Source organism: Stegostoma tigrinum, chromosome 1 (assembly GCF_030684315.1).
Source record: "Stegostoma tigrinum isolate sSteTig4 chromosome 1, sSteTig4.hap1, whole genome shotgun sequence".
Lineage (NCBI taxonomy): Eukaryota > Metazoa > Chordata > Chondrichthyes > Orectolobiformes > Stegostomatidae > Stegostoma > Stegostoma tigrinum.
Window position 1 is genome coordinate 166,961,678 of NC_081354.1, and position 25,383 is coordinate 166,987,060.

The window sequence follows — 25,383 nt, forward strand, 5'->3', positions numbered from 1 at the left end:
TAGGTTGTTTTAAACGACATATTAGCATCTTCTGATGCACATCGAACTCCAAATACTACTTTACAGCTGAACGTGGACAGCATGTGATTGTACAGGAGAAGAAAACCCTTTAAGACAGAGATGAGGGGGAATTTATTCTCTCCTAGAGAATCTGTGGAAATCTTTACAACCAAGGTCTGTTCAGGCTGGATCTTTAAGTATATTCAAGGCTGAGATAGATGGAGTTTTAATCAGTAAAGGAAACAAGGATTATAGGGAGGGTAGGGGCGGGGAGTTGAGGGTTATCAGATTAGTCATGATCTATTTTAATGGCAGAGCAGACTTGATGGGGCTGAATAGCCTACTTCTGCTATGTTTTATGGTCTTAAAGTAAGTTTTAATTTATTATGACATAAAAACAGAAAATGCTGGAAAAACTCAGCAGGTCTGGCAACATCTGTGGAGAGAGAAACAGAGTTACTGTTGTGACTCCAATATGACTGTTCCTCAGAATTTGTTCTGTTTGGACAGAAGGAGCAGTGATACTCCTCTAGGCATTGTCACATTCGAGATGAAGATGCCTTGGTAATCCTCAACATTGACTCCGGATCCATGAGTAACATTTCCCTAATTATTTTTCCTGCTGTTTTGAGCACCAGGGTCCATTTGTGGCTGCAGCATCCACAAAAGGAAGTCAATATGTTAGCATTCCAATTGGTGTGTGTGAGAAACCTCCCAGTTGTCTCATCGCATCATGTTAAACATGGACAGGGGGCTTATCGAATACCGTCCCCTAGGTTGATGAATCAATACTCTTCCATGTTAAACAGCACTTGGAGGAAGTATTCAGCATGGCAAAAGCACAGAATGTTCTCTGGACTTCAGTGCCCATCACCAAAGGTTTTACTGACAGGAGCTTCAGGGATATTGTCACGCCAAAGATTCAGCTAGATCAATGGGTGACTGCCAGAAGGGACAACCAGGCAGGCAGTGCAGGAGTCCCCTGTGGCTATTCCTCTATCAAACATTAGCCTCAGAGGAAAGCAACGGCAGCAGCCAGTTCAGTGACACCCTGACTGACTCCACTGTATAGTAGGAGTGTAGACAAACAGTGGTGAGAGGGGACTCTATAGTCAGGGGCACACATAAGTATTTCTGTGGCTGTAAGTAAGATCCAGGATGGTGTATAGCCTTCTTGGTGCCACAGTCAGGGAGTGGGCACAGGATATTCGGAAAGGAGGGTGAGCGATCAGCTTTGGTCCATATTGATACTAACAATGTAGGCAAAAGAGAAATGAGGTCCTACAAAGGGAATTTAAAGAATTAGGTAGAAAGTAGAAAAGTAGGACTTCTAGGGTTGTAATCTTAGGATTACTCCCTATGCCATATGCGAGTTGACTGCGTGGCTGTAGGAATTCTGGTTTGTGATCAGTAACCTGCCAATTTTTAGGTGGTTCAAATCACCCCTAGATCCCTGGTTCTGAAATTGGACTTAATTTAGGTATGTGAAGTGAAGAAGGCAGTAAGCAGGTGTTTCAGGGCAAAGAATGTCCATGTTTATTAAATGCAAAGGTGAGTACATCACAAGAAATAAAAAGGCAAAAGTAATAAACATGGAAATAAAACAAAGAATGATAAAAATACAAGAGTTAAAAAAAGCAAGTCCAAAACCGTGAAACTGACACTATCAATAATTAACACAGGCTAATTACTATTAGAAACTAAACAGTAATTTCAAGCACTGACATTTTAATCAGAGTTACCAACTACGGGGTTCCCTGCACTGTCACCGACCCACCTTCCCCTTCCTACTAGGTAGGTTGGATACTTTGGGTCTCAACGAAATTGGCTCACCACTGGGGATAAACACGATTATGAAAAACAGCTGGCAGTTCCCACTTGCCGTAACCAGTACTTCATTGAAGACTTCAGACGATGCTCAGTCTGGTTTGAGAACTTGGGTTTTCTTACTTTCTGGTGGTTTTTTGAGCCGGTTTTCACCTCAGGATGTGCCTGAGGCCTTGTCAGTCATGTTGGTGGTTTTTGGAGGTCATTGGTCTTCAGATCTGCTGGTCGTGGTCGGTTGCCATTGGTTCCCCTGGTACGGAATAGCCCTGTGTTGGTAGGGTTCAGGGATATAGCTGTGCATATACTTCTTAGGTAGAGTAGCTGCCTGGGATCCCTCTTCTGTTGGTAGCTGCGTTGATGGCTCTCTGACTCTCTCCTAGATCAGGGCCAACAGTTATACAGACTGTGTGCTCCGTTATGACCTCGCAAATCTGCTGAGCTATTGTTCCTCCTCTCAGGGATTGTTCCTCCTCTCGGGGCTGAACAGGCTTCCTGAGCACTAGAGTAGGTGTAAATGTTTTTTTTGATTGAGTTGAATAGTTTTGATCGGTTTGGAATGTCCATCATTTCCCTTGGATGGGTATCTGTTCAGCTCACATAGTGGTGTGAAGGGTTTTTTGTAACATCCAAAGTGAAACAGGTTTGCATGCAGCACAATGGTGTGGAATGTTCAGTAACTTTGTGCCTGAGCACTGATTTGGAATTGAATGGGTTTATACCTGTGTGAGCTCCAAAGGGTCCGAAATGGCTGAGGTTGCTTATTTCCTGTAGAGTGGCTTGCATTGTTTTAGCTGCAGCATTAATGGGGGTTTTCCTTTGGTTTCAGTTAGCTCACCCCTTTCCCAGACATCTGCCCTGGGTTTGTATATTTCCCAGTCTGTCTCAACCAGTCTCTTTCTGGCTCAGTTGCAGCCCATGGTTTCTGGAGTCCCATTGACTTTAATCCGATATAATTTACACAACTTCTGCCTTCAGAGGGGTTTAAGTCTAGGATATGTCCACAAACTGATAGGGATTTTTGCCCCACCTTACATGGCTTAAGAGCTAGTGTAGGAGGGAGGGCTTCACATATCTGGATCATTGGAATCTCTTCCAGGTTAGGAGGGGCAGGTACAAGAGGGATGGACTGCACCTGAGCTGGGGGGCACCAGTATCCTGGCAGCAAGGTTTGGTAGTGACATTCAGGAGGGTTGAGTGTGACACAAGAGTGGGAGCCACAGTAGTAGGTCAATGTGTGGAATGATTGAGAGGCTTAGTCAAGTAAGTCTAATAGGAAGAACAGGGAGGGCCAGGTTAATGAACATGGCAGGACTGGCAGTCTGAAGCATGTTTATTTTAATGCAAGGCGTATAATTGGTAAAGCAAATGATCTCAGAATCTGGATTAATACATGGAATTATGATCATGTAGCCAGGTTTTCTGACAATCGACAATGGATTTATGGTCATTGTCAGACTCTTATTTCAACAGTTTTATTGAATTCAAATTCCACTATCTGCCATGGCAGGATTCAAATCTGGGTCACCAGAACATTTCTTGGGTCTCTGGACATTTAAGAATGTTGCCTGGATTGGAGTATATTAGCTATGAGGATAGGTTGGACAAACTTGGATTGTTTAGCCAAGCATCTAAGAAACCTCCGAAGATGAGATAGACACAGCAAATGTCACAGTTTCAACACCATTACCATCTGAAGAAGAAGATGAGCTTCGGCTGAGACACAGATACGATAACAACATTTAAGAGGCATTTGGATAGATACATGAACAAGCAGGGAATAGAGGGATATGGACCTTGTACAGGCAGATGAGGTTAGTTTTGACCAACCATAGCAAAATAGAATCAATGAAACCACGGGAGTCCTCAGTAAAAAACAGGACAGTGGGAACCTCAGAGGAGCAGAGAGATCTTGGGGTGCTAATCCAAAGATCCCTGAAGGGGGCAGGGCAACTGAATAGGGCAATTGAGTAGGCGTACAGGACACTTGCATTTATCAGTTGTGGCATAAACGATAGGAGCAGCGAGCTTATGTTGGTGCTGTACAGAACTTTGGTTAGGCCACCACTGGAATCTATATGCACTTTTGATCACTGTAAGAATTGTGTGATCATACTGGATGGGGTGCAGAGGAGGCGCACCAGGATGCTACCTGGGAAGGAACTGATTGTGTATGAAAAGAGGCTGGATAAGCTTGGGTTGTTTGCATTAGAGTGAAAGGGGAATCTGATTGAGATGTAGAAGTTTATGAAGGGCATGAACAGGGCAGATAAGAAGCAGTTGTTCCCCTTAGTTGAAAGGTCGGTAACAAAGGAGCAAAAGTTTCAGATGAACGGTAGGTTTAGAGGGGATTTAAGGAATTTTTTTTCACTGAAGGGATGGTAGAATCTGGATTGCCCTGCTAAGGAGGGTAGTTGAGGTAGGAAGCCTCACAATCTTTACAAAAGTAGTTGGATGAACACTTGAAATGTCATAACATGCAAGGCTGCGGGCGATGTTCTGAAAAGTGGGACATGATGTAGATTTAGAGAAGTTTTTTTTGTCAGTACAGACTTGATGGATCAAAGGGCCTTTTCTGTATAATTCAGTGACTCTCCATTAGTTGGAGTCATGCCTAACACAAAATCATCTCAGTCCCAGGATATCATTGCGGACATTGCTCAAGGGATTGCTCAAATCCCAAGCACAGACAACTGCTTCAACAATTATCTTGCTTTCATTATAATCATTATAAGGTCAGAATGTGAATGGTGTCTGATGGTTCATAACTCCCCAGACAGTGAAGTGTTCATATACAGTGAGACATGGACAACAGAGATAACAAGGTGTAGAGTTGAATGAACACGGCAGGCCAAGCAGCATCAGATGAGCAGGAAGGCTGATGTTTCGGGCCTAGACCTTTTTCAGAAGAACATTTCTGAAGAAGGGTCTAGGCCCAAAACGTCAGCCTTCCTGCTCTTCTGATGCTGCTTGGCCTGCCATGTTCATCCAGCTCTACACCTTGTTATCTCAGATTCTCCAGCATCTGCAGTTCCGACTGTCTCTGAAACTAGACCTGGACAATTCCCTCCGGGTGCTCCGGTTTCCTCCAACAGTCCAAAGATGTGCCAGTTAGGTGGATTGGCCTTGCTAAATTGTCCATAATGTTCAGGGGTGTGTGGGTTATCAGGGGGATGAGACTGGATGGGATGCTCCAAGAGGCAGTTGTGGACTTGTTGGGCCGAAGGGCCTGTTTCCACACTTTAGGGAATCGAATCTAATCTAATAAAAATATCCAGGTTTGGGCTGATAAGTGGCAAGTAACATTTGTGCCATACCAGGCAATTACTGTCTCAAACAAGAGAAAATTTAAACATCATCTGTTGACATTCTGTGGTATTTGAATTGCTGTATCTCCCACTGCCAACATCCTTGGTACTTCAATTGACTAGAAACTAAACTGGCTCAACCACATAAGTACTGTTACTACAAGAGCAGATCAGATGCTGAAAATTCTGTGGTGAGTATTTCACCTTCTGACTCCCATGTATATCTGTTCACCATGCACATACGTGATAAATTTATTAAAAGTCTTTGATGAGGTAACAAACAGGATAGATAACGAGGAAGCCAGTAGATGTATTGTATTTGGATTTCCAAAAGGCTTTGATAAGGTACTCTATGTGACACTACTTAATAAGAGACTTCTAGGAGCAGTATATTAACATTGGTAGAGAATTAGCAAATTAATGGAAGAAAGAAATAAAAGGGCATTTCAAGGTGAAAACTTGAGAAGTGCCACACGGATCAGCGCTGGGGTCACAAATACTTACAATATATTTCAGTTACTTGGCTGAGGGAAGTGAATGTCCAAGTTTGTTGACGATGCAAAAATAGGTGGGAAGGCAAGTAGTGAGGATGATCCAGAGTCTGCAGAGGGATAAACAGGTAAAGTGAGTGGGTACATTGTTGGTACATGGAATATAATATGGGGAAATGTGAGGCTATACACTTTAGCAAAAGAATTGAAGAGCTGAATATTACTTAAATGGGGAAAGTCTGCCAAAAGCTAAGGCACAGAGAGATTTAGGGACCCCTGTGCCTGAATCACAAAAATCCAGCACCCAAATTCAATGGGTAATGGGAAAGCAAAGGACAACCTATATTTCAAAGGAATGGAATGTGAAAGTAAAGAGGTCTTGCTATAACTGTACAAGACACTCGGCAGACCGCATGGGAAATACATTGAACAGCTTTGATTCCTTTATGCAATGAAAGATATTTATCAGAAATCACACGACGCCAGGCTATAGTCCAACAGGTTGATTTGAAAACACAAGCTTTCAGAGCCTCAGCCTTTCTTCAGGTGTTATTGACATTGCCCACCCCACTCCAATACCAGCACCTTCACCGGAAAGATATTTCAGTCATTGCAGACAGTCCAGGGCAGGTTTAGAACATAGAACATAGAACAGTACAGCACAGAACAGGCCCTTCAGCCCACGATGTTGTGCCGACCATTGATCCTCATGTATGCACCCTCAAATTTCTGTGACCATATACATGTCCAGCAGTCTCTTAAATGACCCCAATGACCTTGCTTCCACAACTGCTGCTGGCAACGCATTCCATGCTCTCACAACTCTCTGCGTAGAGAACCTGCCTCTGACATCCCCTCTATACTTTCCACCAACCAGCTTAAAACTATGACCCCTCGTGCTAGCCATTTCTGCCCTGGGAAATAGTCTCTGGCTATCAACTCTATCTATGCCTCTCATTATCTTGTATACCTCAATTAGGTCTCCTCTCCTCCTCCTTTTCTCCAATGAAAAGAGACCGAGCTCAGTCAACCTCTCTTCATAAGATAAGCCCTCCAGTCCAGGCAGCATCCTGGTAAACCTCCTCTGAACCCTCTCCAAAGCATCCATATCTTTCCTATAATAGGGCGCCCAGAACTGGACGCAGTATTCCAAGTGCGGTCTAATCAAAGTTTTATAGAGCTGCAACAAGATCTCACGACTCTTAAACTCAATCCCCCTGTTAATGAAAGTCAAAACACCATATGCTTTCTTAACAACCCTGTCCACTTGGGTGGCCATTTTAAGGGATCTATGTATCTGCACACCAAGATCCCTCTGTTCCTCCACACTGCCAAGAATCCTATCCTTAATCCTGCACTCAGCTTGCAAATTCGACCTTCCAAAATGCATCACTTCGCATTTATCCAGGTTGAACTCTATCTGCCACCTCTCAGCCCATCTCTGCATCCTGTCAATGTCCCGCTGCAGCCTACAACAGCCCTCTACACTGTCAACGACACCTCCGACCTTTGTGTCGTCTGCATACTTGCTGACCCATCCTTCAATCCCCTCATCCAAGTCATTAATAAAAATTACAAACAGTAGAGGCCCAAGGACAGAGCCCTGTGGAACCCCACTCACCACTGACTTCCAGGCAGAATATTTTCCTTCTACTACCACTCGCTGTCTTCTGTTGGCCAGCCAATTCTGTATCCAAGCAGCTAAGTTCCCCTGTATCCCATTCCTCCTGACCTTCTGAATGAGCCTACCATGGGGAACCTTATCAAATGCCTTACTGAAATCTATATACACCACATCCACAGCTCGACCCTCATCAACTTTTCTAGTCACATCCTCAAAAAACTCGATAAGGTTTGTAAGGCATGACCTACCCCTCACAAAGCCGTGTTGACTGTATTTGAACAAGCCATGCTCTTCCAGATCGTCATAAATCTTGTCCCTCAGAATCCTTTCTAACACCTTGCAGACGACAGACGTGAGACTTACTGGTCTATAATTGCCAGGGATTTCCCTATTTCCTTTCTTGAAGAGAGGAATTACATTTGCCTCTCTCCAGTCCTCAGGTACGACTCCAGTGAAGAGCGAGGATGCAAAGATCTTCGCAAGTGGCGAAGCAATTGTATTTCTCGCTTCCCAAAGCAGCCGAGGACAAATCTGGTCCGGGCCTGGCGACTTGTCAATCTTAATGTTTGACAAAATTTTCAGCACATCAGCTTCCTCTATGTCTATCCATTCCAGCATGCACACCTGCTCTTCAAAGGTTTCATTCACTACAAAGTTTGTTTCTTTTGTAAAGACAGAAGCAAAAAACTCATTTAGGGCTTCCCCTACCTCCTCAGGCTCCACACACAAGTTCCCTATGCTATCCCTGATCGGCCCTACTCTTTCCTTGATCATTCTCTTATTCCTCACGTAAGTGTAAAATGCCTTTGTGTTTTCCCGGATTCCTTCTGCCAAGCCTTTCTCGTGCCCCCTCCTGGCTCTCCTCAGACCATTTTTGAGCTCCTTCCTTGCCTGCATGTAATCCTCTCTGGCTGAACTTGACCCTAGCTTCCTCCACCTTATGTAAGCTACCTTCTTCCTTTTCACAAGAAGCTCCACCGCTCTCGTCATCCAAGGTTCCTTTATCTTACCCCTTCTTGCCTGTCTCAGAGGGACATATTTACTCATCACTCCCAACAACTGTTCCTTAAACAGTCTCCACATGTCTATAGTTCCCTTACCATGGAACAACTGCTCCCAGTCCATGCTTCCTAACTCATGTCTAATCGCATCATAGTTTCCTCTTCCCCAGTTAAATATCCTCCCATTTTGCCTAATCCTCTCCTTCTCCATAGCTATGTAGAATGTGAGGCAGTTATGGTCACTATCACCAAAATGCTCTCCCACCACAAGATCTGATACCTGCCCCAGCTCGTTTCCGAGCACCAAGTCTAGAATGGCCTCTCCCCTCGTCGGCCTGTCAACGTACTGCGTTAGGAAACCCTCCTGAACACACCTTACAAAAACAGCTCCATTCAAATCTTCTGCTCGAAGGAGGTTCCAATCAATATTAGGAAAGTTAAAGTCACCCATTACAACAACCCTATTAGGTTGTTTCAGGTATGGAAGGCTGTTCTTATGAGGAGAGGTTCACTAGTTTGATATTATACTCTGAAGAGGGATATCTAGACCTGAAATATTATTTCTGCATTCTCTCCGCAGATACTGCCAGATCTGCTGAGTTTCTCCAGTAATTTCTGCTTTTGTTTTGAGCTTATACTCATTAAAGTTTAGAAGGGGGAGAGATGACCTTATTGAAACATTTTACACTCTTAAGGGGCTTGATAGGATAGATGCAGGGTAGCTATTTCCCTTTGTGGGAGAGTCTCAGAGTAGGAGCATGTCCACTTAAGACAGAGAATAGAAGCATTTTTTCTCCAGTGGGATATTGAATCTATGGAACTCTACCTATCAAGGCTGGATCAATAAGTATATTCAAGGCTAAGATGGCCAAATTTTTAATGAATAAGGGAATCAAGGGTAAAGCAGGAAAGTTGAATTGAGGATTATCAGTTCAGTCATGATCTCATTGAATGGCACAGCAGGCTCATTGGATTATATCACTTAATTCTGCTCCTAGGCCCTATGGTCTTATAATCAGTTAGTACCTTGTTCTCATGCTGTCTGAAATGGTGTCCTTTTGATTTAAATGTTTCTTGTATCATAGTTCTTATGAGTGCAAAACAATAAGTTTTGATTTCTTGTTTCATTTGAGCAATGTTTATTCATTTCCTTCAGTAATGGTGAAGAGTAGCAGCAGTGTGTACCATCTGCCAAATTCACATTGGTAACTCACTAAGGCCCCTCTGAAAGTGCCTTCCAAGCTTATGACCTAAATCATCTAGAAGGACAAGAGCAGCGGGTGATGGGAATGCCACCACCTGCAATTTTCCTCAAAGCCGCATATCTTCCTGACTTGGAACTTTATCACCACTCCTCCACTATTGCTGGGTCAAAATCTTGGAACTGTTCCCTAACAGCGCTGTATATGTTTCTACATTTCAAGGGTAGCAATAGCTCCGAAAGACAGACTGGGAAGGGCCTAAGCCCGAAACGTCAGCTTTTGTGCACCTAAGATGTGCTTTGGCCTGCTGTGTTCATCTAGCTCTTCACCCATGGTCCTCCACCCCGTCCTAACCTATCATGTTTTTCTACCTTTTTTTCAGTTCGTGAGGCTACCCAGAGTCAGGGAACAGCCTCCCAGCACTTGTTTACCGTTTGTCAACTTTCCATTTCCATATTGACAGATGCCATGACTTGTAAATTGCACAGAGGGATTTCTACCATATAGAGTGCAAATCAAGAATGGTTATTATTATTTTTTCAGTACGGAATTGATTGGGTCTAGTCTCTTGTTGATTTGATTTGATTTATTGTCATGTGTACCTAAGTACAGTGAAAAGCTTTGTTTGCAAGCAGTATAGGCAGATCAGAGTAAACCAGGACATGCAGACCAGGGTGGAAAAAGAAACTTGGACAGAGGCATACACTAGGCAAGATGAATATTAACAAGATCGATATTATCTGAAGTTAGAAAGTCCATTCATCAGTCTAATAACGATAGAGAAGGAACTGTTCTTGAATCTGCTGGTGCATGTATTCAAGCTTCTGTATCTTCTGCCTGACGGAAGAGGTTGTAGAAGAGCTTTACCAGCGTGTGATGGGTCTTTGATGATGTTGACAGCCTTTCCACAACTACAGGCTGTATAAATAGAGTCCATGGATGGAAGTTTTGCTTCCGTGATAGTCTGCACTGTGCGCATAACATTCTATTATTTCTTATGGTCCTGGGCAGACTAGTTGCCATACCAGGCCGTTATGCATGTGGACAGTACGGTGCAACTGTAAAAGTTTGTGGGGGCTTTTATGGACAAGCCAAATTTCCTGAGCCCTCTGAGGAAGAAGAGCCATTGTTGTGCCTTTTTGACTGTCATGTCTACGTGGGAAGTCCGGGACAGGTTGTAGGTTATTGTTGCTCCTAGGAATGTGACACTGTCCACCCTCTCAATCTCTGCTCTGTTGATGCAGATGGGGGCATGCTCTCCTCCTTTCTTTCTAAAATCAATGATCAACTCTTAAGTTTTTCTGACGTTGAGGGAGAGGTTGTTGTTGTTACACCAATCACCAATCCCTTTATCTCCTTCCTGTATTCTGACTCATGGTTGTTTGATATCCATCCGACCACAGTGATGTCGTCAGCAAGCTTGTAGCTGATGTTTATTTGGAATTTGGCAATACAGTCGTGGGTGTACAGGGAGTACAGTAGGGGGCTGAGAACACATCCTTAGGGGGTTCTAGTATTGAGTGTTATTGTGAAGGAGGTGCAGTTGTCCATCTTCACTGATTGTGGTCTCTGGGTCAGAAAGCTGAGGATCCAGTTACAGAGGGTGGAGCCGAGACCAAGGTCTCGGAATTTTGAAATCAGTCTAGAGGGTATAATGTTGTTGAAGGCAGAGCTATAGGTAATGAGCAGGAGTCTGATGTAGGTGCCCTTGCCCAGATGTTCCAGGGATTAGTGCACGGATAGGGAAATGGCATCTGCTGTGGACCTGTTACGTCAGTAGGCAATATGTAGGGGTGTACCATGTATAATTCTGCCAGCCTAAACCTAAGACATTATTGCTGTTGAATGAACATAGATGTGAGAGCTAACATAAATCTGGGCATCAGAAATTCAAGAGGTGAAATTCTTGGTGACAGTCATATTACTACTGAACTGACCAAAACGGGTGTATACTTTGTACTCTAGCCACATTTTACACCAAACTATTGCAGGATAAATTTCAGCTGTAGATGAAGAACACTCTGGAAATTGTTACCTGCTTCAAAATAAGGACCTCCCCCATTAAAGGGAAAAATAAGAGTTTTTTTTGTCAGATGCTCGTGAGACTTTGGACCTTTCTTCCCTAAAAGCAGAGTCTTTGAATGTTTTTAAGGCAGAGGTTAATAAGTTGTTGATAAGCAGGGTGTGAACGATTACTGAGGGGAGGCGGAGTGGTGCAGACAGGAATGTGAAGTGTGAAGTAATCAGATCAGCCATAACCTTATTGAAAGGTGGAGCAGGCTTGAGGAAATGAGTAGTCAACATCTGCTCCTGGAATTGTATGCGGATGGTGACCTAACTGAAGTTTCAATAGCTTTAAATTGAGGGGTGAAAGATATAGGACAGATGTCAGAGGTAGTTTCTTTACTCAGAAAGTAGTAAGGGAATGGAACACTTTGCCTGCAATGGTAGTAGATTCACCAACTTTAGGTACATTTAAGTCGTCATTGGATGAGCATATGGACGTACATGGAATAGTGTAGGTTAGATGGGCTTGAGATCGGTATGACAGGTCAACACAACATCGAGGGACGAAGGGCCTGCGCTGTGCTGTAATGTTCTATTCTATTCTATTCTATACTTAAAGGAACTTACAAAAGTGTGTGACTAAATTGTTGCTGGACCCTCCCAGTATCTGTGAACCCCACCTCTTGTCAAACCTCACATTCCTGTATCTCCAGCTCACTGTTTCCTCTCCTGAAATCTAGTTGCAAGACTCTGGACATGAATGCCCACAATTAAGAAGAGCAGCTTGAATTTGCATGAGGTAAGCTGTAAACTGGAGAGACTGTGAAAGGGAGGAAACTGCAAAAGGCATGAACCAGAGAGTCAGCAGTGTCTACAGTTGGCATAGATTGTGAGCTGGAGAGCCAGCAATGTGTGGGAGGGTCAGGAATGATAGAACCCATGATTGGAGGGCCTTGAGTGAGAAGGACTGATAGAGGATAAAAGGGTTGACAGCAAGAGAGAGAGTTGGAGCTAGAGAGGCTGCTGCAAAATGGTGCTGAACCACTCACAAGAGTCCAAACCCTTAATAACTTTAAAACATTACTACCAACAATAAGAACATGGGCCACATTAACTGACTAACATTCAAAAATAACTTAAATTCCTGACAACTTAAAATGGGGACTTAATCTCACTCACCTCCTGACTCCCAAAATCTGTTCGTGATCTATAAGACACAAGTCAGGGGTATAATGAAATATTCCCCAATTGCTTGATTTAGATTTAGAAGCTTGACATGCCATTCAGAACGAAGCAACTTTTTGATTTGCACCCAACCACTGTCTCAAATACACAGTAGCAACAGTGTATCCCATGAATAATTTGCACTACAGCATCTCCTTTGGCAGAATGTACCAAACCTTTATGCAGCTCTAGAACATGACCAGCCATACGTGCTGTGAAATGTGTTGCTAAGGCAGGTTGGTGAATGTACCAGCACCTCAGCACAGTAATACCCTCGGAGAAGATAGAATAATTAATCGCTTAAGAGAGGTCAAACAGGCAGGTCCATCTCATTGAAGAAAAAATCTATCCAGCTGCAGTGTTTGGCCGTAATTGCTGCCTTTGCTTCCAATAGCATTCTTTTATGGGAGGTAAAGCTGCTGTTACAGTGGCCCACATGGATTGCTTTAGGGTAGTCGTCACCATTTTAAGCTGCATTGACTGTTCGCTGTTCTGCACTTTTAATCATGCTTTTTTGAACTGTTCACTCCTGGCTCTCCACTGTTTTCCTGGTTCACCATCTCTACCTTTGCCACCCCAAGTCTAGGATAATACAGCCCCAAATCTGCAAGATTTCACCATGGTATTATAGATTGCCATGGGATCATGGAACAATGGAAAAAAAATTCAGTCCACATGAGGCATATTGAAATCTAACATTTTGAAGCATTTCGATTAAAATCACCACAGATTGTAATGTGTAATGAATAGTTATATGTGGTCAGCGCACACTTCATTGCTGATAATTTTTGTTTATTAATAATTTTTCTATTTTCAGGGCCATAAATTACTTGGATAGCAAAACCTCAGACAGGTTAGTTGTAAAAAATAGAATAAAAAGGAATAAAATCTTTTAATTCTCTGTTATGATTGTTATAAATCATTTAGTTGTATAAATCAGGTGTGTAAGTCTACAGTGGTACTAATCTTGTCTATGATAATGTAAAATGGATTGTAAAGAACCAGCGGTCCATTTACATCTTCCGATCTTTGTACTGGTGTATATCTTGGAAATACAGATAGTTCTGCTATAATGCGTGTTTTGTTAACTCAAATTGTAACACTATTGATGAATAATGGATGCTGTTTGGATAACATGAACTTCCTTCTGTACAGATATAGCAATTTTCTATAGCAATTTCTCTATAATGTGATTTTCTACAGCAATTTTCTGTAGCGTGAGGTCACATGAGAATGCAACTATCAGGAGAACTACCTGTATAAATCAAAACTGAAGTTATTCAATGGAATTTATTGTATTTCACAAGTTTGTTCAGTAAAATTGACATGGATGACATAAAACTTTTTCCCCAATTAATCACACTTTTCAAGAATACTAGCCCTGTTAGTTTGATGTGAGACACTGTCACTGCACAACGTAAGCAAGATTCAGTATTGGCAAGTGAGACTTCCAGCTTTGCACGATATGTAGATGATACTTTGTCCTCTGGTGCTCATTAACAGAACTGAAATGCTTTGCATCACTTGCCCAAGGGGCCAGTTATTCAGAGGTATTTATTATACTTTAGAGCCTTATTTTCTTCTCCAAGAATAGATTCCTAGCAATTGTGAACATATCAGATGTTGGCAACTCTCTGGTGCCTTGGAAACCATAACCTTAGTTTCCAGTTTGAGATTATGGTCCACACGTTGTCTTTTACTCAGTTGGCTGAAGAGTGTACTCACATATTAGAGGTGATGATAAGATTCGTGACTGCCATCATTGAATGGAGGTTCTCATGATACAAAAAATGCTCTACATTTCCCAGGATCTCACCATTGATCTTAACGGGGAAGTTCCATGGATCTGTTCAGAAGGGAACTTTAATGTATGAGGTGTTTAGTGAAAGGTACATTTGCTCATGTGCTTCAGAGAAGGAGTTGACAATGACCTGAAATTCAATGACCTGAGCTCACAAACAAATATTACGTGCACATGAAGGAAACTTTGACAGCCCACAGGGCCTCAAAGCACTGAAGAAATATCATTGGCATCGCCTTAGCAAAATTCTCTAACTTCAGTGGCAAGAAAGGTTGACAAACAGCAGAATCCACTCCGAAGTCTAGTATCAAGATACTGATCACTCAAAACCAGCTGTGTTAGTTGAGATTTGTCAATTGTATGCCTGACACCAAACTCTCAGAGCAAGTAAGTGTTCTACTTGGAATTTGATTGTGACAGTAGACTCCTAGGCAAAACAGTAGAAAAGCTTTAGGGATTTCCTGAAAACAACCCTGAACTCATGAAAACTCTATGGTAAATAAAAACTGAAAGAGCTGTGGATGCTGTAAATCAGGAACAAAAACAAAGTTGCTGGAAAAGCTCAGCAGGTCTGGCAGCATCTGTGAAGGAAAATTCCTTCCTCAAAACACTATGGTAACTTATCTGAGTCCCTGATTTAAGACTAATCAAAATGGATGAGATTTATTCTGGAAATCCAGAATGCTTGATGGGAGCATTCAGAGAAGCCTAGACATTGGTGTGATTGCATAAATCTCCAAACATCTCAGTTACCTAACCCTTGAAGCACCATCTGCTTTGCATGTGGTAAAGTCTGCCAATCCCACTTTGCACTTCTCAGCCAACCCAAAAACATCAGACTTGAGTGGATGTAAATCATCCTTCATCTCAAGTGGCTGTCTAAGAAGAAGGGAGCATCAGCCTTCAAAACAAGTCAAAGACTATTTGACTGTGTCTTTTCCATTCCCCGCTCCACAGCTCTTGACAACTGCCCCCCTCGCTGAAACATAATAAGACAGGGTCCCCCTTGTCCTCACTTTCTACCCGACCAGTCTCCGCACCCAATGTATCATCCTCAAACACTTCTGCCAATTCCAATTAGACCCCACCACCTGGAACACCTTCCACTGTCCACATCTCTCTGCCCTCTGCAAGGACCATTTCCTTTGCCACTCCTTAGTTTGTGCCAACTCCCCACCAACCACTCCAATCCGCCTGGTACCTTCCCCTATAACCGTAAAAGATACAACACCTGCCCACACACCACCTCCCTTACCTCTATCCAGGCCCTAAACAGCCCTTCCAGATGAGACAGAGTTTCACACGCGCCTCTTCCAACTCACTGTATTGCATCTGACGCTCCCGCTATGGTCTTCTCTACGTCACTAAGACCAAATTTAGACCAGGTGACTGTTTCACTGAGCATCTTCGCCTGGCTTCTAACGGCTATCCTAACCTCCTGGTCACCGCCCATTTCAACACCCCGTCCCAGTCCCCCTACGACATGTCCGTCCCCAGCCTCTTCCAGTGACGCAGTGAATCAGAATGCAAATTTGAAGAGCAACACCTTATCTTCCACCTGGAAGACTCAACAGCCTGGAAGACTCAACATTGAGTTCGCCAGTTTCAAATAACCTTCCCATCCACCCCCAGCCCTCTTTCTACCACCACATCCTCCCTTCCATTCCACCTTCTGACTGTCTCTTCCAGCCACCAAATGGATTCATCCGTCCCATCAACGGACTAGGTCATACCTACTAGCAGTGTCCACCTATCACCATTCCTCTTCTGCCCCCGCCCCCACCTTTATCACAGCTCCCCCTACCCTCACATCCTGTCCTGAAGAAGGGTAATACCCAAAATGTTGATTGCTGCTTTCTTCCAGATGCTGCCTGGCCTACTGTGTTCTTTCAGCCTCCTGTTTGTCTACTTTGGATTCCAGTATCTGCAGTTTTTTTGTCTCTATTTTACTGTAGTAGTTCTGTTTATGATGTGAGCCTCTGTGGGATGCATCACAGTAATGTTCAACTGTGACCTCTCGATTTCCACTTTTGAAGTTCTGATGTAGCTGGCTGGATACCAATCAAGATTGACAGTCTAGGCCAAGAGCATCCACATCAATAAAGATTTGGGCCTGAACATTGGTGCAGTCAGATCTGTATAGCAATCTTTATCACTGAATCAACTAACTAAGCTATTCAGAAAGCTTCTGTTTATTATGTAATGTTACATTATATCTGAGCCAGGAATCTTTTCCAGAGTACATAAACTATGAGGAGGTGGAATACTTTTAAATGCAGTTGAGTGGACATGCAGCAGAGGTTATTTGCATACTGTTCAAAAATTGTGACATTTTAAAATCATGTTTATGTTATTTACAATCTTATTTGGACTGATTCCTGTTGTGTGAACTCATTAGTTATGATTTCCATCGAAAGTAGTTATTTGCAAACTGTTGTAAGGTCCTTAATGAGCTTTGTTTCACAAAGAAACTTGATATAAACATGTCAGTTACTTTCCTATCATCCTGCTTCCAATCAGTCAGTAAAGGAGATACCTGTGCTGCAAACAGATGACAACATCACAACAATAACTCATTCACTAAGTCTAAGTTTGGGTTCCACCAGGAGTATTTGGCTCGAATCATATCACAAACTTGGTTTAAAATAAATACAAGCTGAATACCAATGAAGATGATAGCATTTGCCTTTGATATAAAGGCACTAAAGATCCTAACAAGCCAATTCATGGTGATTAAAGGGAAAAAAATATCTAGTGGCTGGAGTTATACCTGACTAAAAAAATGTAGTTCTGATTGTTTAAGGCCAGTTGCCATAAGCCAAGATAGCAAAAAAGGATATTTAATCACAAGTTACAGGTTGCTATTCTGAAAATGCCCCCTTTTCTAACTCTTTGTCTTTTATTAGTTAGCTAATCATTTGTCCATGCTAATATACTACCTCCAACACCATGGGTTCTTAATGAGCATAATGTGTGGTACCTTATTAAACACCTTCTGAAAATCCAAATATATTACAATCATTGCTTCTCCTTTATCTATCCTACTTGTTACCTCCTCAAAGAATCCTAGTATATTTATCAGGCATGATTTCCCTTTGTGAAGCCATGCTGACTCAGCTTCATTATATTATCTATTTGCAAATGCTCTGCTATTGCATCCTTTGTAACTTTTTCCTGATAATAGATGCTAAGCTAACTTTGGATATCTGTATTTTGTCCCCTTTTTTTCAATATAAATGTAACATTGCAGTTTTCCAGTAGAAAATTTCTGCAACTAACGATTCTTGGAAAATTACTAACGTAGAACATAGAACAGTACAGCACAGTACAGGCCCACGATGTTGTGCCGAACTTTTACCCTAAACCTAAAGTCTATCTAACCTCCACCCCTACCTTATACAATCATCCATATGCCTATTTAATAGCCGCTTAAATGCCCCTAATGAGGCCGACTCCGCTACCCTTGCCGGTAATGCATTCCACGCCCCCACCAATCTCTGAGTAAAGAACCTACCTCTGACGTCTCCCCGTATCTACCTCCACTCACTTTAAAACTATGCTCCCTCATAATAGCTACCTCCACTCTAGGAAAAAGTCTCCGGCTGTCCACTCTATCTATACCTCTGCTCATTTTGTATATCTCTATCAAGTCACCTCTCATCCTTCGTCCTTCTAAACAGTGTATCCACTATCAATGTAGCTATTTCTTTTAATATTCCATGGTATAACCCATCTCCCCAAGAGACTAGTTCATCTTTAGTGCCATTAGGTCCCTAATACATTTTCTGCAATGATAGTTATTATATTTATTTTCTCTTCACGTTTTGTCCCTAGATTATTTAATATTTTGGAATTCTATCAGTGTTTTTTCTGTGAAGTCTGATGCAACTCCTCTGCCATTTCCTGGCTCCTTGTTAATATTTCTCCAGCTTCATTCTTGAAAGGGCTTATGTTAACTTTGGTATCACTTTTCTATTAGATATATTTAGAGAAAGTCTTGCTGTCCATCTTGCTATTACATGCAGGTTTATCCTCAAAGTTTATTTTCTCCTTATTTATTATAGTTTTCATTGTCTTTTATTGGTTTTGAAACTTTTCCAATCCGCTGGCTTGCCACTGCCGACGAAACCCCGCCCACGGCCAACAACCTCATCGCTCCGCCCACAACCTCCACAGCCAGCAACCCCAGAGGAGACAGCCACACTGAGCCCTGCCAAATCTTCACCATTCCCCCAGACCTCCCACTGACTGAGGACGAACGGTCAGTCCTAAGCAAGGGGCCCACCTTTGTCCCCCTACAACCACACATCAACGAATACCAGTCACGGTTGGACATAGAGCAGTTTTTCCGCCGCCTTCGCCTCCACACTTACTTCTTCAACCGGGAACCCAACCCTCCCTCCACTGACCCCTTCACCCGCTTCCAACACAAGTCCTCCTCCTGGACACCACCCCCAGGCCTCCTACCCTCCCTCGACCTCTTCATCTCCAACTGCCGCCGAGACATTAACCGCCTCAACCTTTCCACCCACTCTAACCTCTCCCCTGCAGAATGGGCAGCCCTCAGCTCCAACCCCAACCTCACCATCAAACCCGCAGACAAGGGTGGCGCAGTGGTAGTATGGCGCACTGACCTCTGCATCGCCGAGGCCAAACGCCAACTCTCCGACACCACCTCCTACCGCCGCCTTGATCATGACCCCACCCCCAAGCACCAAACCATCATCTCCAACACCATTCATGACCTCATCACCTCAGGGGACCTCCCACCCACAGCCTCCAACCTCATTATTCCCCAACCCCACACGGCCCTTTCTATCTCCTCCCCAAAATCCACAAACCTGCCTGCCCTGGTCAACCCATTGTCTCAGCCTGTTCCTGCCCCACCGAACTCATCTCCACCTATCTGGACTCCCTTTTCTCCCCTTTGGCCCAGGAACTCCCGACCTACGTCCGTGACACCACCTACGCCCTCCACCTCCTCCAGAACTTACAATTCACTGGCCTCCAACACCTCATTTTCACCATGGACGTCCAGTCCTTATCCACCTGTATTCCGCATGCAGCTGGCCTCAAGGCCCTCTGCTTCTTCCTGTCCCGCAGGCCCGACCAGTCCCCCTCCACCGATACCCTCATCCACCTAGCCGAACTCGTCCTAACCCTCAACAACTTCTCTTTCGATTCCTCCCACTTCCTACAGACTAAGGGGGTGGCCGTGGGCACCCGCATGGGCCCAAGCTATGCCTGCCTCTTTGTAGGTAACATGGAACAGTCCCTCTTCCGCACCTACACAGGCCCCAAACCCCACCTCTTCCAGCATTACATTGATGACTGTATCGGCGCCGCCTCTTGCTCCCCAGAGGAGCTCGAACAGTTCATCCACTTCACCAACACCTTCCACCCCAACCTTCAGTTCACCTGGGCCATCTCCAGCACATCCCTCACCTTCCTGGACCTCTCAGTCTCCATCTCAGGCAACCAGCTTGTACCTGATGTCCATTTCAAGCCCACCGACTCCCACAGCTACCTAGAACACACCTCCTCCCACCCACCCTCCTGCAAAAATTCCATCCCCTATTCCCAATTCCTCCGCCTCTGCCGCATCTGCTCCCACGATGAGGCATTCCACTCCCGCACATCCCAGATGTCCATGTTCTTCAAGGACCGCAACTTTCCCCCCGCAGTGGTCAAGAACGCCCTTGACCGCGTCTCCCGCATTTCCCGCAACACATCCCTCACACCCCGCCCCCGCCACAACCGCCCTAAGAGGATCCCCCTCGTTCTCACACACCACCCCACCAACCTCCGGATACAACGCATCATCCTCCAACACTTCCGCCATCTACAATCCAACCCCACCACCCAAGACATTTTTCCATCCTCACCCTTGTCTGTTTTCCGGAGAGACCACTCTCTCCGTGACTCCCTTGTTCGCTCCACACTGCCCTCCAACCCCCACCACACCCGGCACCTTCCCCTGCAACCACAGGAAATGCTACACTTGCCCCCACACCTCCTCCCGCACCTCTATCCCAGGCTCCAAGATGACTTTCCATATTAAGCAGAGGTTCACTTGCACATCTGCCAATGTGGTATACTGTATCCACTGTACCCGGTGTGGCTTCCTCTACATTGGGGAAACCAAGCGGAGGCTTGGGGACCGCTTTGCAGAACTCCTCCGCTCGGTTCGCAATAAACAACTGCACCTCCCAGTCGCGAACCATTTCAACTCCCCTTCCCATCATGGGCCTCCTGCAGTGCCACAATGATGCCACCTGAAGGTTGCAGGAACAGCAACTCATATTCCGCCTGGGAACCCTGCAGCCCAATGGTATCAATGTGGACTTCACCAGCTTCAAAATCTTCCCTTCCCCCACCGCATCCCAAAACCAGCCCAGTTCGTCGCCTCCCCCCACTGCACCACACAACCAGCCCAGCTCTTCCCCTCCACCCACTGCATCCTAAAACCAGTCCAACCTGTCTCTGCCTCCCTAACCGGTTCTTCCTCTCACCCATCCCTTCCTCCCACCCCAAGCCGCACCCCCATCTACCTACTAACCTCATCCCACCTCCTTGACCTGTCCGTCTTCCCTGGACTGACCTATCCCCTCCCTACCTCCCCACCTATACTCTCTCCACCTATCTTCTTTACTCTCCATCTTCGGTCCGCCTCCCCCTCTCTCCCTATTTATTCCAGTTCCCTCTCCCCATCCCCCTCTCTGATGAAGGGTCTAGGCCCGAAACGTCAGCTTTTGTGCTCCTGAGATGCTGCTGGGCCTGCTGTGTTCATCCAGCCTCACATTTTATTACCATAATTAATATAGTGCCTTTTTTATATGCCCTCATTATCTCCTGATTTATTCTCTGCCCTACTGCAACTACTGTTTGGGGGCCTGTAGATTACTCAGTGTCTTCTTCTCCTGTTTATTTTTTACCTCCATCCATTTGAATTCTGCATCTTCCAATCCAAGATTGTCTCTTTTTATTATGCTTATTCTACGCTGTACTAACAATGCTACCTCACCATCCTTTCTTTTCCATCTGTCCTTTTGAAAAGTCACTTACTCCTGAATATCTCGCTCCCTCCTTCGATCTTCTTGTAACCGTATCTAAGTAATGGCTATGTTATACTCTTTCACCTGCATTTGTGCAATTACTTATTTTGTTCGAAATGCAAAGCACATTCAAGTAATAAGCCATTAATTTTGCTTTTTTACCATAATTTTCTCATTTGACTCTGTTTACTGCAGTTTTTCAACGTCTGTACAATCTGTCCCTTCCTGTTCTGTTCTGGGTACTGTTATCCAAATAACTGCCCGCCATGCTGCCATATCTTCTGCTTTGTAAACCCACATTTCCCCTCTCCCAAATCCTCCCCCCTCTCCAATTAGTTTTAAGCTCTGTCCACAGCTGTATTTATTCTGTTGGCTAGGTTGCCAGTCCCAGCACAGTTCAAATAAAACCCATCAACTGGAACAGTTCCTTCCACTGCATTCCTGGTGTAGGTGCCCCACGAATTGACAACCATTCCACACACATCAATCTTTGAGCCACACATTAAATTTTATTTACCCCGTTCCAAATTGCTTGTGGCTCAGGTAGTAATTTTTATTTTAATTGACTCACAGATGCCACTGGCTGCTTCAGCATTTATTGCCCTGCCCTGTTTGCCCTTGAGAAGTTGGTGGTAAGCTGCCTCCTTGAATCCCTGCAGTGCCTGTGTTGCTGTTAGGGACAGAGTTCCACAATTTTGTCCCAATGACAGTAAAGGAACAAGAATATATTTCTGAGTCAGGATGGTGAGTGGCTCGCAATGGAACTAGCAGGTGGTGGTGTTCCCATGTTTGTTCTGTCCTTGCTTTTTTAGTTGGTAGTGCTCATGTGTTTCATTGATTATTACCTTCAATGTTCTGCTGTTGAGATTGAGGACTCTCTCAATCACAGAGCAAGGAGTTAATTGTCAGTTGAGGATAAAAGATGACATGTCAACAATGCAATTTTGGAAGATGGCACATCTGAGCAGATATGATAAGGACAGAGAAACTGGGAGAATGGAATGGAGTTCTACAGGCAGTAAAGAATCATAGTCATGAATCTATACCTTAATTTGAGAATTTAAAAATATGATTTAAATTTTTTTTTGCTGACAGTAAATTGTAAAATATGCCACTGGAAATGTATATATATTCACATTTATTACAGTCAGATAACATTGTTTCACATTGTTCAGTTAAGCCACCTATAACAACCAAGTTGAAAACCTGAAACTGAAATCAAACTACATTTTGTGCATTACAGAAATTTGAAGATCTGATCAATAAACTGCAGGAAAAATACGATGTCAATCCACAGACCTGGACGTCAATGTAGCTGTACTGCAGCTCATTAAATGGTTATGTTTTATTATTATCAAATTCAAGGTGTAGTGTGTACAGTTCTTTAAAATATTTTTATGAAACAAATGTAATAAATTCTGTACTTTTTTCACTTTTGCTTTAACTTGTAGCTCAATGTTAGATTTCTCATTTTACAGAGATTGTATCTTTACACAAATAAATGTGAATCCCAGCTAACTGAACTGCGAGTTTGCTAACCATTTAATCTGCCAAGTTTCTCCTTTCATCTCTTCTGAAAAGCAAGTTGTATTATCGTAGTGACTTTGACTTTAGTAAAGTAGCTTAATGTGTATCAGAGGGGAGTTATGAAACAAAGTATCATACCAAATCACATAAGGAGAAGCTAGGGCAGATGACCAAAAGTTTGAGTTTGGTTGAAGTGGTAGTGTTTAAGGAATGTCTTAAAGTTGGAATGTGAGATGTGGATGCAAAAGGGTTTACGATGGGAATTGCAGCACTTAGCATCCAGGCCTCTCAAAGTGTAACTGCCTATGATGGAGCAATTAAAATTGGGGGAATGTTCAGACAGGCAGAATTAGAGGAGTGCAGATTTGTCAAAGGGTTGTCAAACTACATGAAATAACTAATAGGAAAGCTTAAGCCCACATAGAGATTTGAAAACAAGGATGAAAATTTGAATTCATGGCATTATTTAACTTCGAAACAATTTAGGTCAGCGACAGTTGGGACTGAAAAGGACTCAGTGTCATTTCGGATATAGGCAGTAGAATTTAACTAGGGTGAAAAGTAGGAAGACAGCCAGGAGTATGTGGAAATAGTAAAGACAGATAGCAAAGGCATGAATGAAGGTTCAGCAGTAGACTGTTGAGGCAAGGATAGAACTGCGTGATGCTACAGAGATTAAAATTGGTAATCTTTGAATTAGCCTTGGTTATATGCTTGAAGGCATCAAACCCTTGCTGATGTACATGTTAGAGTACAACATTCACCCCATAGTACTTCATTCAAGTTCCCATTCATTCATATTTGAGCCTCCATTTACAAATTAGGGCTGTTAATATCATTCTATCATGTACGTATATATTATGTGTTATATACCATAAACCAAACCTGTGTAAGTCATTGAATATATATGCTGATGAATTAGATCATTAAAAAGATGTTAGAACTTAGAACAGTTTTCATATCTGTTTTCTATTTTCATCTTGAATGAAACTATTTTATGAACACTACTCCCTAGTGCTATTTTCATATTGTGCAAACAAGGAGCAGGCATAGATTATTCAGCCTTTCAAGTACACTCCATCATTCAATAAGATCATGGCTGATCAGATTGTCAACTCAAATCCACATACATACAACCACTGATAACCTTTCACCCCTCTGAAATCTATCTTTTTCTGCCTTAAAAATAATCAAGAACTCTGTGTCTGTCACCTTTTCACAGCGAAAGTTCCAAAGACTGAGAAAAAAAAGTCACTTCAAATCTGTTTTAAGTAGGCTACCCCTTAGAGACCTTTGGTGCTTGATTGTTTTATAAATGACGACATCTTGACACACCCAATGTGTCCAGTCCCATTAGGATCTTGTATGTTTTAATCCAGTTGTCTTTTATTCATCTAACCAGAAGCAGACACTAGCCTAGCCTGTCCTGCCTTATCTCATATGAAAACATATTCATTCCAGGTATTACACAAACAGGGAGTGCTGGAGCAACTCAGTTGGTCCACTACCATCTGTAGGGAGAAGAGCAGAGTTAACTTTTCGAGTCCAATGACCTCTTTGTCAGAACTGAACAAAGCTAGTGGCATTTATGTTGATGGTGGGTCTGGATTTAGGTGGGGGGAGAGATTAGAGTACATGGAGACAGTGCCCACAGAGAGAGAAAAAAAAAGTGATAAGCAAACAAAGATATTGCTGATGATAAGCTGAGGAAGAAATAATTGCTAGGAGATAGCTAACGCAAGAGTAAATGGTTAAAAATGGCTGTGCTGTGAGGTGCACATACATAACAGGACCTAACTGTTTGGGGGAAGTTAACAAACAAGGAAAACTGTATTCATATTCTCAAATTGTTAAACTCGATGTTGTGTCTTGAAGGCTGTAAGGTACCTAGGTGAGAGATACCTTGGAGTGTGCAGTATTGGTCGTCCTACTATAGAAAGGATATTATTAAATTAGAAAGAGTGCAGAAAAGATTTACTGGGTTGCTACCTAGACCAGAAGGCTTGAGTTATATGGAGAGCTTGAATAGGTAGGGACATTTTCCCCTGGAGTGTGGGAGGCTGAAGGTTGACCTTATAGAGGTCTATAACATCATGAGAGACATCGATAAGGTAGGTAGCTAACTGCTTTTAGGGGAATCTAAAACTAAAGAGCATGGGTTTAATGTGAGAGGAGAGAGATACAAAAGGGCCCAGGGGGCAATTCTTTCACACAGAGGGTGGTGAGTGTCTGGTGAGGCTGCTAGAGGTAGAGGCGGAAAGTGAGTACAATTTTGTCATTTAAGAAGCATTTAGAAAGGTCCGTGGATAGGATGGGTAT

The 25,383-nt window shown here is 43.4% G+C and overlaps 1 protein-coding gene across 1 annotated transcript in view; it reads left to right on the forward strand.

Annotated features, from left to right (window-relative positions):
- The window catches only part of LOC125456273 (probable E3 SUMO-protein ligase RNF212), a 150,959-nt gene extending 127,050 nt beyond the window's left edge, over positions 1-23,909 (forward strand). The window contains exons 12-13 of the mRNA XM_059651554.1: positions 13,499-13,534; positions 22,781-23,909. Coding sequence (XP_059507537.1) covers positions 13,499-13,506 — 8 coding nt within the window. The 3' untranslated portion in view covers positions 13,507-13,534; positions 22,781-23,909. The remainder of the gene's footprint in view (positions 1-13,498; positions 13,535-22,780) is intronic.
- Positions 23,910-25,383: the final 1,474 nt, after the last annotated feature.